This window comes from Pelobates fuscus, chromosome 11 (genome assembly GCF_036172605.1).
Source record: "Pelobates fuscus isolate aPelFus1 chromosome 11, aPelFus1.pri, whole genome shotgun sequence".
Taxonomy (NCBI): Eukaryota; Metazoa; Chordata; class Amphibia; order Anura; family Pelobatidae; genus Pelobates; species Pelobates fuscus.
In genome coordinates, this window is record NC_086327.1 from 108926981 (window position 1) to 108945162 (window position 18182).

Genomic DNA, 18182 nt, shown 5'->3' on the forward strand with positions numbered 1-18182 from the left:
TTATTGCACAAGAGGAAGCGCTCGCAAATGAGGCTGCATATGTCCATTCAAAAGAGATACAATCCTCCTCCAGCAAAGATAACTCACCTGAAATAAATCTAGTGAAGAAGACTGATGTTAAATCAAAACACTGTTCACCACACACTGATGTCACAGCTCCATTTAAAGGAACTTGTTATAGTTGCGGTGGAAAACACAGGCGTAATACATGTCGTTTTCGAAATGCAGTTTGCCACACATGTAAACGTACAGCTCACATACAGACAGTTTGCCAAAGTCAAGCCAGTGGAATTCAGACCAAATATAAGAATGTGAATAAAATACAAACCACAGCGCACTCTTTTAATACTCCACAAACCGTTTCAGATAGTGAAATGACTGCAGGTGTTTACTCAAATGCAGGGGCGTATTAGCCGCGAGGCAAACAAGGCATTTGCCTTGGGCGGCATTTTCCAGGGGGCGGCAAAAAAAGCCGCCCCCAAACGCCCAGGGCAAATGCCTTGTTAGCCTTGCGGCTAACTGACATGCCGTCTGGGTGGGCGGTCTGCTGGGCAGTGCTGGCGGGCGGGCGGCCGGCCAGGGAGCACTTCCTCTGAGCTGTCTGCTCAGCTCCCTCGCGCGCCACAGAGTGAGGCTGGGAGCCGGAATATGACGTCATATTCCGGCTCCGCCTCCCAGCCTCACTGTGCGGCGCGCGAGGGAGCTGAGCAGACAGCTCAGAGGAAGTGCTCCCTCGCCGGCCGCCCGCCCGCCAGCGCCGCCCAGCAGCCACTGGACCACCAGGGAGAAATAGGACCCCCCCCCAGCATTCCCAAAGGTAAGGAGGCTGGGGGGGGTAAATTAAAAAAAAAAAAAAATGGGTTAAATATGTGAGTGAGTGGAGTATGTGTGTGTGTGTGTGTGTGTGTGTGTGAATGTCTGTTAGTGTGTGTGTGTGTGTGTGAATGTCTGTTAGTGTGTGTGTGTGTGTGTGTGTATGTCTGTTAGTGTGTCTGTGTATGTCTGTTAGTGTGTCTGTGTATGTCTGTCAGGGCCGTCTTTAACGCGGGGCAAACGGGGCAGCTGCCCCGGGCCCAGTTACTCCTGGTGGGCCCAAAGCAGCTGCCCCGTGGCCCCGCCGCCCATAGCCTGCATAAGAAAAATTCCCTCCCTACCCATGGGCCCGCGGCAGGCCCGGACTGGCCATCGGGCATACCGGGCAAATGCCCGGTGGGCCGCGATGGCCGTGGGGCCGAGGCCGGCAGGGGAGATCACAGGATCTCCCCTGCCAGCCCCTGCAGGGCCAGCGCTACCCGAGCGCCGGCCCCGCTGTGTCTCTCCATGGGCCGGTAGGGAGATCAAAGATCTCCCTCACCGGCCCAGAGACACTGAGATGCGGCCGCCAGCAGGAGAGGGAAGGAGGGAGGCAGGAGAGAACACCGGCGGAGCTCTAGCCAGCAGCTCCGCCAGGTCCTCTCGCGAGGTCTGAGCGTTGCCGCGGTTACCGCGGCAACGCTCAGATCTCGCGAGAGTGAACTCTAGCCTCCAGGCTAGAGTTCACTCTCACCACTAGGACCACCAGGGAAAGAAGCTGCAGTAAGGATCCCCCTCCAAGGCCTGATGTAAGAAGGGAGGGGGGATATTAAGCAATCTGCCCCACCTCCACTAGGACCACCAGGGATCAGGCACCCCCCCCCATGGAAACCCGGCTTCCCCCCCCCTAAAGGTAAGAAGGAGGGGAGGGTAATTAATATAACTTTTTTTTTTTATCATTAATAAAAAAAAATTAAAATTTAAATACAAAATACACTCACACTAACAGCCCCCCCAGAAACACACAGCCCCCCCAAACACACACACAGCACCCCCAGACACACACACAGCACCCCCAGACACACACACAGCACCCCCAGACACACACACCGCACCCCCAGACACACACAGCACACAGAAATACACAGCACCCAGAAATACACAGCACCCAGAAACACACAGCACTCCCAGAAACACACAGCACTCCCAGACACACACCGCACCCAGAAACACACAGCACCCCCAGAAACACACAGCACCCCCAGACACACACAGCACCCCCAGACACACACAGCACCCCCAGACACACACAGCACCCCCAGACACACACAGCACTCAGACACACAGCAAACAGCACCTTCAGACACACACAGCACCCTCACTCACACACAGCACCCTCAGACAGACAGCATCCTCGCAGCACACTCCCACACATATACAGCACACACACACACATATATATATATATATATATATATATATATATATAATATATAATATATAAAATAACCCTCAGTGAGTTAACGAAGAAAATTAGAAACCTAGAATGTGACGGCAGAAAAAAACACCCTCACACACAGCTCCCCTCTTACATACATACACACACACACTGCGCCCCTCACACATACAATACGTCCAAATATAAATATATACACATATATATATATATACACACACACACACACTACAGCACCCCTCACACTGCACCACTACATACATTACGCTCCAGATAAACGCTAGATCCCTTACCCTATATGCACTCTTAATCCTCTACACACACACACACACACACACACAATCTCCTATACACACACTACATTCCTTGTCAGCAAACACATACAACATTCTCTAAACACACCCTCTCTACAACCCCTACACACACTACGTCACCTATACACACACACACTACAGCCTGTATGCACACACTCGCTACATCCCCTATAACACTATGCCCCCTAGCCACACATATTACAGCACAAACACAAATTAACCTATTTACACAATACCACACCACACTCTATACACACGCAATCCCACAAGCAGGCTCCAAACATATGCACCATGCACTTTATTGGCCCTTTTGTCCTCTGGTATCCCACTTGTGGAGAAACCAGATACAATTTAAAAGCAAACACAGCGCAAGCATGTATTAAATTAAATTTGCTTGCGCTGCGCAGAACAAATTCAGGGCCTTTTTCTAATGCCAGAGCTCTTCAGCGGGGCTCTGCGCATTGAACTAACATGCTCACTTTGAGAGGGGGCGTGCTTGTCATTAGTGATGACAAAACACACCCTCTCTGGCCCTGCCCCCTTCTTAGGGGGCCGCTCTGATTGAAAAATGCCCGGGCCTAATTTTTTTCCCAGTCCGGCCCTGGCCCGCGGTGCTTGTATTGCGGCTGCACCGGGGCCCATACTCTAAGGGTGCTCACCGGGTGGCCAATACACTTAGGGCCACCCGGTGAGCACTTTTCAGCACGGGCCCGGTCGGATGCTGTGGCCGTTTAACAGCACGACCGGGCCTCCTGCTTTACGGCAGCCTGGGAGGAAGTGACGTCCGGGAGTCACTTCCTCCCTCAGAGATGATGACCCGCGCGGGAGGGAGGCTGAGCCAGGAGGCAGCGAGGAGGGGGACTGAGCAAAGAGAGCCAGTCCCCAACTCCCAACCACCCAAGGCAGCACACTGAACCCCAGGGAAGGTAGGAAACTGGAGGGGGGCTTTACAGTTTGCCCATGTGTATTTACAGTTTGCCCATCAGTATGTGTGTGTTTATGTCTGTCAGTAGGACTGTGTGTGTCAGTGTGTGTGTGTCAGTCTGTCTGTGTCAGTCTGTCTGTCACTAGGTCTGTGTTTGTGTCTGTCAATAGGTGTGTGTGTGTGTCTTGTCTGTCACTAGGTCTGTGTTTCTGTCTGTCACTAGGTCTGTGTTTCTGTCTGTCACTAGGTCTGTGTTTCTGTCTGTCACTAGGTCTGCGTGTGTGTGTCTGTCAATAGGTCTGTGTGTGTCAGTAGGTATGTGTATGTGTGTCAGTCTGTGTGTGTGTGTGTGTGTGTCTTGTCTGTCACTAGGTGTGTGTTTCTGTCTGTCACTAGGTCTGTGTTTCTGTCTGTCACTAGGTCTGTGTTTCTGTCTGTCACTAGGTCTGTGTGTGTGTGTCTGTCACTAGGTCTGTGTGTGTGTCTGTCACTAGGTCTGTGTGTGTGTCTGTCACTAGGTCTGTGTTTGTGTCTGTCAATAGGTGTGTGTGTGTCTGTCAATAGGTCTGTGTGTGTGTGTGTCAGTAGGTATGTGTATCTGTGTCAGTTTGTCTGTGTGCCTGTCAGTAGGTCTGTGTGTGTGTGTCTGTCAGTAGGTCTGTCTGTGTGTGTGTCAGTATGTCTGCCTGGGTATTAGTATGTCTGTGTGTGTGTGCCATTATGTCTGTCTGTGTGTATGTCTGTGTGTCTGTCAGTAGGTCTGTGTGTGTGTCTGTGAATGTATGTCAGTATGTCTCAGTATGTGTCTGTGTGTGTGTCAGCATGTCTGTCAGTGTATGTGTCGGTATCCATATGTCAGTTTGTCTGTCTATATGTGTCTGTATATCTGTGTGTCTGTATGTGTATCAGTGTGTATCTGTATGCTGTCTTTGTGTGTTTCGGTGTATCTGTGTGTGTCTGTGTATCTGCATGTGTGTATATGTGTCTGTATATCTACATGTGTGCCAGTGTGTATATCGGTGTGTCTGCATGTTTTTCAGTGTGTGTGTGTGTGTGTATAAATATCTATGTGTGTGTGAGTGTGTGAATGCGGAGATGTATGCACATATACAAACACTACATACAAATACACCCCTGCATTCAAACTCCAACACTATGTACAAACACACACCAAAATGATATGTAAACACACCCCTGCATTCAAAAACCAACACTACACATAAATACATGCATGCAAGTACGCCAACACCACATACATTCCATACAAAAACCTGTTTACATTCAAACACATAAAAACAGCTTAGTGCTAAATACAAACCTTCAAACATGGGTAAATGGTAGAGCCCCAGCTGTCAATGCATTGCTGGAGTTGCACGACAGATGGGGACCTACCTTTTAATCACCCGTGCGATAGGGAGGCTCAAAGAAATTCTTGCACCTCTCTACATTAGGACTGCCACTGCGTTGGGGTGGAGGACGGGATTGCACACCTGGGGAGAGGGTACCAGGGGGCCCAAGCAAATGCTTTGCCCAGGGTCCAATCAATATTAAAGACGGCCCTGATGTCTGTTAGTGTGTCTGTTAGTGTGTCTGTGTATGTCTGTTAGTGTGTGTGTGTGTGTGTGTGTGTGTGTGTATGTCTGTTAGTGTGTGTGTGTGTCTGTTAGTGTGTGTGTGTGTCTGTTAGTGTGTGTGTGTGTATCTGCTAGTGAGTGTGTCTGTAAGTGTGTGTGTGTTTCTGTTAGCGAGTGTGTGTGTATTTAGAAGGCGGGCGGGGGAAGGGTGGGGGTGGTGCGGGCGGGGGGAAGGGTTGGGTGGGGGTGGCGCGGGCGGGCGGGACGGGGGCGCCTGAGTTTTGTCCTGCCTAGGGCAGCACAAAACCAGGATACACCACTGCTCAAATGACTATGTGAATAAAGTGGAAAATTCACCATCAGGACTGAAGATTTACACTGAAATTGTGCTTCAAGATGTTCCGTGCAAAATGGAAGTAGATTCTGGGTGTAATGATATTGATGTTACAAAGTTTTGGAGTCCAGTAGCCAGATCAGCAATGTTTTCTGCCAGAGGTAGCCACTCGTTACCCAGGTGGTTGAGCCCCTGAGCCTTGAGTGGCCTTCTGGTCTTAAGCAGAGATGGGAGACTGGAACAGAGAGATGATAATCGTAGTGAGGCAAGCTGAGGTCAGTGGGAAGGAGAAGCAGCAAAGTCAAAACGGTCCAAAATCAGCAACAGGTAGGAGAAACAGGAACAAGCTTGATTAGAGAGTACAGGAACCACAATAATCTGGCAAAGGTACAGAGACAGGAAGTAGCTTTTATAGGCCAAGAACCAGACACATGACCAGACACAGCTGAAGAGACTTGTCTGTGTACCATGCCAATCTACTCGTCATACTCCCCCTAAAGCCTCAGTACATCCTTGGGAAGTGACTAGGTCACCTTGGTCCCGTTTACATATAGATTTTGCTGGCCCTTTTCACGGACAGATGTTTTTTTTAGTTGTTGACTCCTTTTCAAAATGGTTAGAAGTTGTTCCAGTTACATCTGCTACCTCAGTCACAGTCATAAAGATTCTAAGGAGGCTGTTTGCTACACATGGGTTGCCAGATACAATTGTGTCTGATAATGGAACACAATTTACCTCATCAGAATTCAAATGTTCATGGCAAGTAATCTTATTCGACATGTTACTATTGCACCATTACACCCATCATCAAATGGTCAAGCTGAGCGTATGGTTCAGACTACCAAAGACTCATTAAAGAGAATTATTGAAGGAGATTGGAATCGTAGACTTGCAAATTTCCTTCTGCAACAACATGTGACACCTTGCTCAAGCACCGGTAGTAGTCCAGCAGAGCTCCTTATGAACCGGCGTCTTAAAACTTGTTTGGATCGTTTACATCCTGATTTGACAACTGAGTTACAAGAGAAGCAAGAATTGCAATTCAATAAGAACTATAATGCTTCTACTGTCAGAGTATTTGCACCTGACAGTGATGTCTATGTCAGGAACTATGTTTCTGGGCCTAAATGGATACCTGCAAAAGTAATTATGGCCACAGGACCTTTGTCATACAAAGTACAAATTCCTGATGGTAGAATATTACGAAGGCATGTCGATCAGATTCGGGAACGGAGTGACGAGATTGTGCCTGCTGCCGGTCCCAGTCATACTGGGTTTTCTGTGATACCAAATGATGTGGAACCACTGGATGATAAAGGTCTCAGTTCTCCAGGAGTTGTTATTGAAGAACCAGTTCTGTGTGGTCCATCTGACAGAGCACAGGAATAAGGGATGGGCACAACTGAAGGTCCAGGTGAAGCAGTTCCAAACATGGTTTTGGGGCGCCCAAGACAAAATATTAATCCTCCCAGTTATCTCAAAGACTTTGAGGTCATGGGGGGAGGAGTGTTATGTATTGAGGTTTATGCAGTCCACCTTCCAGTAGATGGCAGCATAGTGAAGTTATGCACTTGTTCTGTTGTGTTTAGTCTCTTTTGTGTTATGTCATTATGTGTGTGTACTGAAGTAAAGAGAAGATCTATTTTACTACAATGTCTGAGAGCCATTTGTGAATATATATAACATGCTAAAACACTAAAATAGATTTGCTCAGGCTTTCTCCTATTGGGTTGTCTCACTTTATAATTAACTTCCCCAACCTGTTCAATAACCTCATATGGGCCATGCCAAGATGCTAGAAATTGATTTTCTACTGTAGGGACCAAAATAAGTACCCTGTCTCCTGGGTGAAAAACTCTCAGTCTGGTATTTTTATTATAACTATTTTTCTGGGCCTCTTGGGCTTTCTGCATATGTTCTTTAACTATTGGCATGACAGCCGCCATCCTATCTTGCATTTGAGCTATGTGCTAAATTACACTACGGTACGGATTGGACTCCTGTTCCCAGGTTTCTTTTGCTATATCTAGCAGACCTCTGGGATGATGGGTATATAGAAGCTCAAAAGGAGAGAAGCCCGTAGAAGCTTGTGGCACCTCCCTTATGGAGAACATTACATAGGGTAGTAAGCAATCCCAATTCTTACCGTCCTTGTCAATTACTTTCCTTAACATACTTTTTAAGGTCTTGTTAAACCGTTCTACCAGTCGGTCTGTCTGGGGATGATAAACAGAGGTCCTAAGATGTTTAATTTGAAGTAGTTTACATAACTCCTTTGTAACTTTAGACATAAATGGTGTACCCTGATCTGTCAAAATTTATTTTGGTATGCCCACCCGGCTAAACATGAGCATGAGTTCTCTCGCTATTGTCTTTGCAGACGTGTTACGTAGGGGTACTGCTTCCGGGTACTTGGTAGCATAATCCAAAATCACCAATATATACTAATGCCCCCTTGCAGACTTTACCAGAGGACCTACCAAGTCCATTGCAATCCTCTCAAAAGGTATTTCTATTATAGGCAATGGTACCAGAGGACTGTGGTATGCCTTAAAAGGGGCGGTATGTTGGCATTCAGGACAAGAAGAACAATAATTTGCAACTGAAGCATATACCCCAGGCCAATAAAACCTCTGTAAGACTCTTTCTTTTATCTTTTCTATGCCTAAATGTCCCCCCAGTATATGGCTGTGTGCAAGATTTAGGACTGTATGTCTGAAGGGCTTAGGAACAAGTAGTTGCTTTATAACATCCATCCCCTTTTTCTCTACTCTATCATTCTGTACCTGAAAGTAAGGATAAGAAGGGTCTCTATCTAGTTGTACTGGATCATCAGTAGAAACCTGGATATTTTTACGGGCCTCTGCAAGAGTGGGGTCTTCCCATTGTGCTTTCCTGAAGTTAGCAGGACTGACTTCTAATTCAGGGAAGTTACTGCCTTGATCCTGATCGTTATGGGACTCCTGACTATCGTGGCCCGGGTCATCTCCTACTAAAGCTGGCCTGTGACGTGAGGCTTCAGCCTTCTCTGTTCTTGTGCCCGCATCCTCCAACATATGTGACAAACTTACTTTCCTGTGTATGTTTGTCCAGGATCTCTTGGCAACTGCACAGCCCTCTAGGGTAAGAAAACCAGGTCAAGACAAAGTCCAGTTTCAAAAAAAGGCCTCTGGCCTGTTTATTTTCTGTTGTTCAGAAGTAACAGGATACAATAAACAACAAACCTTCTTTCTCCACAAAGCACTTTCTTTCTCCACAAAGCACTTTCTTTCTCCACAAAGCACTTTCTTTCTCCACAAAGCACTTTCTTTCTCCACAAAGCACTTTCTTTCTCCACAAAGCACTTTCTTTCTCCACAAAGCACTTTCTTTCTCCACAAAGCACTTTCTTTCTCCACAAAGCACTTTCTTTCTCCACAAAGCACTTCCCTCACTCCACCCTGCTTTAACTGCAGTTATATAGCTGCTCACAGCCCCTACAGGTGAGGCTAATGACCTCGTTAGGCAGTGATTCAGAACTCCTTATAAGACCTGGGCTGGACTCATGCACAACCACTCTGACAGTGGGTGGAGAATCGGCCCACCCTGCTCTTCCGAATACTCCACCCCAGGGACCCAAATAACAACAGAGAAAAAAACCTACATTTAACCTTAACTTTCCCTGGGGCTGCATGTGCTTACCCACATGTCAGGATAGTGGCTGTGCAAAAGTCTGGGTGCCAGATATACACCCCTGACCACCATTCCCAACACTCTTTCACAATATATATATATATTTAAAGTGCATGATTCAAATACTGCACTACAGCCTCCACCTGCTCCACTACAGCATTGAAACAGCTGCGAGGTAGATCCCCAGATGTTGTAAAACTACAACTCCCATGATGCTTAGCTGGCATTATGGGAGATGTAGTCCAAAATATCTGCAGGGCCAAAGGATCCCCACCCATGCTTAAGAATGACAAAGCAGCTGTAGTTAGAAAACATCTGGGGATCTACCTCTTGGGCACCTGAATATATCTCAATACCTTCGACCCATTTATGTATCTTATAGGACATCACTCTCTGTATATATTAGTCCCAGATAATTCCCCAGGTATCTGCATCTCAACATCTGTATGTCAGGCCCATTTTTGTTTTTAACTTTTTTTTTTTTTTTTTATAAGTCGGACCTCAGCTGTAGTTGAGAGAGACACTCCACTACAGCTAGGGCATCACGGACCCCATTTGTGTTTTATGGTAAAGTATATTTTATTTATTGTGTCCTTTTAGCACAACAGAAGAGAGCATAACACTGTGCTGCTCTGCCATCCTACTTAACATAATCTGTGCAGTTATCTGTAGTGCTAAAATTGGAAACAAACTAGATACCATCCATTAGCTAAAGTTGGAAATTGGAAGATAGAAGTGGTAGTGGAAAGCATGGTTAAAGGGATAGTACAACACATAATCAGCACTTCTTAATGACTGAAAATTTTAATGGGTTAAATAAAAACATTGAACAAAAACTGTTATATCTGAATTAGCCTTTTTTGTGCAGCAAAAGAGGTAGAACTTGAATGGAAGAGGGTTTTTTTTACGTTTGTGAATTTTTTTTTGACAATTTTTATTGGTTGATTGGGGTACAGAAAAGAAAAGGGGTAGGAGCAGTAGGGAAAACTCAAAAGCATAACCGTTTAAGACATTTCCTTGTAGCACATTTCGTTCTTAACTCGTTGGCGTATCTGGCTGTGATGTCGTGTCAGAACATTGTTAAGTCTGGACCTTGGAAACATACATGCACTTAGACTAACGTGTGTTATCAATCTTTATGAACAATAAGGTAATAACAGTGTAACCAAGTGGGCAACATTTATTGGATGGCCGTGTCCCCTATGAGCGTCATTTCAATTGTCTAGAGTCCTTTGGTGTCTACAGATATTGACTGCTAGTCCTTGGCCAACCCTCAGGGTCTCCAGACTTATTTTTTGTGTGCATACAATACAGATATGACATTGCCAGTACTTTATATGGTTCCATTTAGAAGACACAACAAATACAGTTGTAAGGTTGACATCCATATTGCATAAACAAGCAACGGCAGCACATTATCTTTTTTTTCTTGATATGAATTTGTTGAGCATTGATATAAATGCAGTGTAAGTGACTTAATGAGCATCTAGGGTAAAGTACTGTTCAAATATTGTTGTACTTGTGAGAATTGTGGAACAATCCTCGGTCCAATTTTTTTTTAATAAGTCGAACCTCAGCTGTAGTTGAGAGAGACACTCCACTACAGCTAAGGCATCACGGGGCATCACCCCATTTGTGTTTTATGGTAAAGTATATTTTATTTATTGTGTCCTTTTAGCACAACAAAAAAGAGCATAACACTGTGCTGCTCATCCATTGAAAGACATTGAAGGGAGCAGGGAAAGGTGAGTTTTAGTTTTATATACCTGAACCTGGCGATGCAGGTGCTGCCATCCTCTACCAGCCCAGCCCTGTTCTGCTGATGGTGCTTTAGGGCCAGAAGCAGATGCACGCGCGCAGGGCCGCCACCAGAAATTTTGGGGCCCCTAACTCAGCTCAGGGTCTGGGCCCCCTGGGGCCCGCCTCCAAATACCGCCCACTGGGTCCACACACAGACACAAACGCACACTGATACAAAAGGACACAGATACATACTAACAGACACACATATTGAAACAGACATACACGCATACAGGCATACATACTGACACACACATACTGAGACAGACAGACAGATACATGCATACAGACACACACATACAGACAGACACAGACATACATACATACATGCACACACACAGCTCATTTTCCAGCCACCCTCCTGTCTCTTACCCTTTCTTTGCAGGAGGGTGGCTGGGGATGATGGGAGTCGGCTGGGGGTGGCTGGGGATAATGGGAGTGACCACTTCCTCCCAGCAGCACTTGCGGCTGCTTTTTTTTTTTTTTTTTAAAGGGGCCCGGTCGCGCTATATAACGGCCACAGCGCTGACCGGGCCCCTGAAGGAGGGGGCTCATCGGGTGGCCCTAAGTGTGTGGGCCACCCGAAGGGCCCCACACGTGGGGCCCGGGCGGCCGGGCCCCCCAGGGCCGCCGAGCCCGTGACAACTGTTATGGTTGTCACCCCCTGATGGCGGCCCTGCACGCGCGAGTATACAGCATTGAGATCTATTGAGAATCCTCTGAGACCCGCCATGTATAGAGCCAATTCCATGCAGCTGTCACTTGTGACCACTGTGGGATTGAAACTTTTTAACGTTGGTAGCTCTGCCCAGTGTCATGAAGTGTCAGGCATTGGGAAAATAAAGAGACAGTCAAAAGATGTCTCAGGATACATTTTGCTTGGGTTAGCATTTCAGTAAAATTCCAACATAGTCAATATAAGTATATCAGAAAGATTACGGTGTGAGAGTGCTGTCATGGCCGCTTCCGGTTTTATTTTAACCCCCCTCCCGACTCCACTACATTTAATTGTCCCCCTAGTACCGCAAATGCTCCTAGGTCTCCCATTTTACTCTTTTTTTACCCTTAGATTTCATGCCCAGATCTTGTCCTGGGCGCCGCCATCTTAGTGAGGGCAGATGAAGGCCCTGTTGGATACGTCATCTGCCAAAACTAAACAGTTTGCCCAGTTCAGCTTGGATAATTCGGATAGGAATTTCGGCTATTCGTTCATTAATCAGCAAGAAGAACGAATGAATAGAAATTACAAAGAGTAAACGGTCTTCGAACCAACAAAGACCATTTGTTCAGTTTATTACAAGGATGGAGCTACCGGCTCTATTTTAAATATGTAAAAATAGAAGCAGCGGGAAGCGGTGCTCTCCACCAAATTTCTGTGACCACAGGAAATGGAACAGAAGGTCTAGTGTAGAAAAAATAAAGAAGACAAAGTAGTCCCTACTTTGTCTTATGTTTTAAAGAGCAATAGATCAGATAGGAAGAAAAGAAGAACAGATTCTGAGAGTGGAAGAGAAGAGGAAACGATTGGGGAAAGGTAAGTTCGGTGTGACAGTGCCGCTTTAAGGACTAACGGATTTCAACGAAATCTGGTCACTGAAAATCCTATGCCAATTTGTAATGCTTTGCTTATTTATATAAAAGTCTATAGAGCTCTGTCATTATTAAATGAGGGGGGAAATTTAATTCTGATAAAGGATCTTTAACGACTGGTTTATTGCAGAGGGATTTTTCCTTCGTCGGTTATAAAGTGTTAAAATAGCCTGGTTACACGAATAATACAATAAAAATTCAGATGATGAATATTTTTTTTTTATAATTACTTAAAGTGGAACTTTTCAAAAACGTAATAGTGAACAATATTATCTTCTGTAGGTTTTCCCCAATGGTTTTTCTCTATTTGAGTTCAACAATCCCTTCTGTCTTTCTCTTGGAACTTGAGCTCCTTGAAACCAGAATCTTAATCTCCAACTCAACCATGGATCAAGATACTTTAGAACAGGTATCCATTTTTATTTTTTTTTACATCCAAGTGATATTTACCATTGTTGTAAAGTACCTATATTTTCATCAGTAGCTGGGCACCGTTAAAGAGTTACAAATAAACAATCAATAAATTAATAAAAGAATAACAATTACAAAGTAGTACCAGTAAGATTATGTATGAAAGTCAACTTAACCCCTTAAGGACACATGACGTGTGTGACACGTCATGATTCCCTTTTATTCCAGAAGTTTGGTCCTTAAGGGGTTAAAGGGACGCTATAGTCACCAAAACAACTTTAGCTTAATGAAGCAGTTTTAGTGTATAGATAATGCCCCTGCAGTCCCACTGCTCAATTCTCTACCATTTAGGAGTTAAATCACTTTGTTTATGCAGCCCTAGTCACACCTCCCTTCTTGTGACTTACACAGCCTTTCAAAACACTTCCTGTAAAGTGAGATCTGATGTTTACATTTCCTTCATTGCACAGTCTGTTTAAATGAGATTTTCTTATCTCCTGCAGTGTTAAAAGTTGCTAGACTTTGCAAGAGCCTCCTGTGTGCATTCAATTTACAGAGCATGATATAAAAACTTCTAAACCAAGTTAACATCTGATTGAAAATGAAACCATTTTTTTTATGGAGGCTGTGTGAGTCATGGCCAAGGGAGGTGTTGCTAGGGCTGCATAAACGGAAACAAAATGATTTAACTCCTAAATGGTGGAGAATTTAGCAGTGAGACTGCATGGGTATGATTTATACACCAAAACCGTTTCATTAAGGTTAAGTTGTTTTGGTGACTTGATTATCCCGTTTGGTGTCAAGTGACACCGTTTGGTGTCAAGAGTCTGGCTGCGGGTAGTTTAGCTAGCCAAAGTCAGGCTATTTTAGAGATGGAAAATAGTGCTGTTACCACAACCACAAAATGAAAGATCCAAAATAATTAAATGGAGACTACACCGTGGACTTACCATCCAATATGTACATAATGTTTTAAGGAGAAAATATGGGGTCAAATTTCCCGCTACTTTCACTGCATTCTATACAGAATGCATTAAAATTGTAAAATAAAATTATATACATATATTCAAGGTATTTCTATGATGCACTAATTAATAGGTCTTCATGCAGCTGCACTGCAGTTAGCACGTTCCCTCATCCAGAAGAAACTCTCTTATCCCATCAACTTTGTCAAAGCACAAGTACAAATTGGAGAAGACTGATACAAGCAGCCTGCTTGATTGACAGCTCTGAAGGGTTGGCTTACAGCTGCAGCTATTTTTACAAATCCCTGCAAATCTAAACCACACTCAGAGCTGAGTATAGGCCAAGGTTGCTCTCTGTACCATCACCCTTGCAGTTGTGCTAAGAGTAACCCTTTAATGTACATTCATTATATATACATAGAAATGGAAAAACATTCATATTAAAATATGGATATTCTTTTGAACTGTGTGGGGATCTCCACTTCCTTCTGATACCTCAATCATTCATACACAAAACTTATGGACTAGGGCAGGCAGCCCAGACCTCTCAGCTGGTCTGTTGGCAGTGGCGTCTCTAGGATTCATTTTTAGGGGGGGCACATGGTGGGCCAGGGACAAAAGTAGGGAGGGACATTTAACCCCGCCCTCACCGCAGTTTAACCCCGCCCCTGCCGCATGTTAAGCCCCGCCCCCGACACAATGTGTTGTTGTGTTTTTTTTTTTAAATAATCCCTGGTGGAGAATTCATTATTTTCCACCAAGGATTATTAATAAAACAAACACATTTCCCTTGATACAGTACATACACACACACACACACACACACAGACTGCTGAGTCCTTACACACAGAGACACAGACTGCTGACCATACACAGACTGCTGAGTCCATACACACACACTGCTGAGTCCATACACACACACTGCTGAGTCCATACACAAACACACACAGACTGCTGAGTCCATACACACATATAGATTGCTGAGTCCATACACACACAGACTGCCGAGTCTATACACACACACTGATGAGTCCATACACACACACAGACTGCTGAGTCCATACACACACAGACTGCTGAGTCCACACACACACACACACACACACACAGACTGCTGAGTCCACACACACACACACACACACACACACAAACACAGACTGCTGAGTCCATACACACATATAGATTGCTGAGTCCATACACACACACACACAGACTGCCAAGTCTATACACACACACTCATGAGTCCATACACACACACACAAACACAGACTGCTGAGTCCATACACACATATAGATTGCTGAGTCCATACACACACAGACTGCCGAGTCTATACACACACACTGATGAGTCCATACACACACACAGACTGCTGAGTCCATACACACACAGACTGCTGAGTCCACACACACACACACAGACTGCTGAGTCCACACACACACACACACACACAAACACAGACTGCTGAGTCCATACACACATATAGATTGCTGAGTCCATACACACACACACATACTGCCAAGTCTATACACACACACTGATGAGTCCATACACACACACACACACACAGACTGCTGAGTCCATACACACACAGACTGCTGAGTCCACACACACACAGACTGCTGAGTCCACACACACACAGACTGCTGAGTCCACACACACACAGACTGCTGAGTTCATACACACATACACACTGCTGAGTCCATACACACATACAGACTGCTGAGTCCATACACACTGCTGTGTCCATACACACACACACACACACACACAGACAGACTGCTGAGTCCATACACATACAGACTGCTGAATCCATACACACATACACACACACACACAGACTGCTGAGTCCATACACACACACAGACTGCCGAGTCCATACACACATACACACTGCTGAGTCCATACACACTGCTGAGTCCATACACACTGCTGAGTCCATACAGACTGCTGAGTCCATACACACACACTGCTGAGTCCATACACACACACTGCTAAGTCCATACACACACACAAACACACTGCTGAGTCCATACACACATACAGACTGCTGAGTCCATACACACTGCTGAGTCCATACACACACAAAAACTGCTGAGTCCATACACACACAGAGACTGCTGAGTCCATACACACACACAGACTGCTGAGTCCATACACACACACAGACTGCTGAGTCCATACACACACCGACTGCTGAGTCCATACACACACACTGCTAAGTCCATACACACACACAAACACAGACTGCTGAGTCCATACACACATACAGACTGCTGAGTCCATACACACTGCTGAGTCCATACACACACACAAACACAGACTGCTGAGTCCATACACACACAGACTGCTGAGTCCATACACACACAGACTGCTGAGTCCATACACACACACTGCTGAGTCCATACACACACAGACTGCTGAGTTCATACACACACACAGACTGCTGAGTCCATACACACACACTGCTGAGTCCATACACACACAGACTGGTGAGTCCATCCACACACACACACACACACACACACACACACTGCTGAGTTCATGCACACACACACACACACACATACAGACTGCTGAGTCCATACCCACTGCTGAGTCCATACACACACACAAACACAGACTGCTGAGTCCACACACACACACAGACTGCTGAGTTCATACACACATAGACTGCTGAGTTCATACACACACACAGACTGCTGAGTTCATACACACACACACACACACACAGACTGCTGAGTTCATACACACACACACACACACAGAGCCTGTCAGTGCTCCCTCTGGCCACAGACAGCCCCCAGCACGGTTCCAGCTGCTCTGCCCTGCATTCCCTCGGGCTGCATGTCACACACTGTTACAGCCCAAGGGAATAGAATTTAAGCACATGGCCAGCGAGTTGCTGGCATTTGGGGGGGCCCAAGGAGGGGCACAGCATGATGTAGGGGGGGCCATGGCCCCCTCTGGCGCCCCCCTAGCGACGCCACTGTCTGTTGGTATTCGTGGAGGGAGTCTAATTTACAAATACCAGCAGAAGAAAAAAAAAAGTAGACTTTGTAGATGATGGATTGTAGGAGGGAGCCAGATTGTTTTTGTTCTGTATTGTTTTCTTTGCAATAAAAGTAGTGCAGTATTCAGTAAAGTGAAATATTCAACAGTTGCTTCCATCCATTATACATTATGCAGGAAACATTCCTAAACGTAAATGTTTATATGTAGGAATTAACATTATTTTAATTGTTTATCAGGAAACGAACTTCAGCACCTATTCAAAATGGGCGCAAGTACTGGAACAGATTATGGTTCTTGTTTTGGTTGTCGGACGGTGGCTTGCACCAAAAGGAGAGATGAATAGAGACCAACTTACACAACTTCTCCTGCTCTATATTGGTTTAGGAGCTGACATTTTGGATATGTTAAATATGATAAAAACACCCGAAGTGGGTACCAATTGGCACGTAGCCATCGTGGGATTATGTCTTTTCAGCTGTGCACTCATCCAGTTCACACTAGTGCTCACTCAGTCCTCCGACCTTCCGGAAACAAACAATGAACAAGACACACAAACGCCCGTAAATGGAAGCAGGAGATCTTGCTGCGCAAGCGAAATATGGAGCCTACTATCTGGACTGTGCCAACAGGATGGGCCTTTCCTTGTCTTCCGCCTTTACCTTTCAATTGGAAAGCTAGTGATTGATGAATTGATGATATTCTTCATATGCAAAAATGCCCTGACAGTCATTATAGAAATTTACAGGATTATTATAATACATGTTAGACACAGGAGGCAAAATACATAAACCTATTGCAACAGGATAAGACGACAATCTGAAAAGCCACTCTAGCCTCAGTTTAATATTTTTGGATAAGCGTTTAAAATTATTTAATAATTTTGGATACATTCAAAAATATTTTTTTTTCTTCCCCAAAATATTAAAATAAAATAAAAAATCATATATTAAAGTAGGACGTAACATTTGCGAAACTTTGACTACCAATCTCTGTTTTTTTAAAACAAAAAAATAAAGTATTAAAGGACCACTATAGGCTCAATGAAGTGGTCTGAGTGCCAGATCCCCCTAGTTTTAACCCTGCAGCTGACAACATAGCAGTTTCAGAGAAACTTCTATGTTTACACTGCAGGGTTAATCCAGCCTCTAGTGGCTGGATTAACCCTGCAGTGTAAACTGAGTAAATCACACTTTTTTGACGCTGGATGTCCTCACGGAGTCCAGCGTCAAATAAGACCCCCATAGGAAAGCATTGAGGATTGCGTCTCTGGCCGTGCATGCGCATTCGGCTCCTCTCGGGAGCTGATGTTGGCAGGGGGAGAAGAGGTCACTAGCGCC

The 18182-nt window shown here is 45.2% G+C and overlaps 1 protein-coding gene across 1 annotated transcript in view; it reads left to right on the forward strand.

Moving 5' to 3' along the window:
* The window catches only part of LOC134576956 (transmembrane protein 26-like), a 30524-nt gene extending 12825 nt beyond the window's left edge, over positions 1–17699 (forward strand). The window contains exons 2-3 of the mRNA XM_063435618.1: positions 12739–12865; positions 17082–17699. Coding sequence (XP_063291688.1) covers positions 12739–12865; positions 17082–17633 — 679 coding nt within the window. The 3' untranslated portion in view covers positions 17634–17699. The remainder of the gene's footprint in view (positions 1–12738; positions 12866–17081) is intronic.
* Positions 17700–18182: the final 483 nt, after the last annotated feature.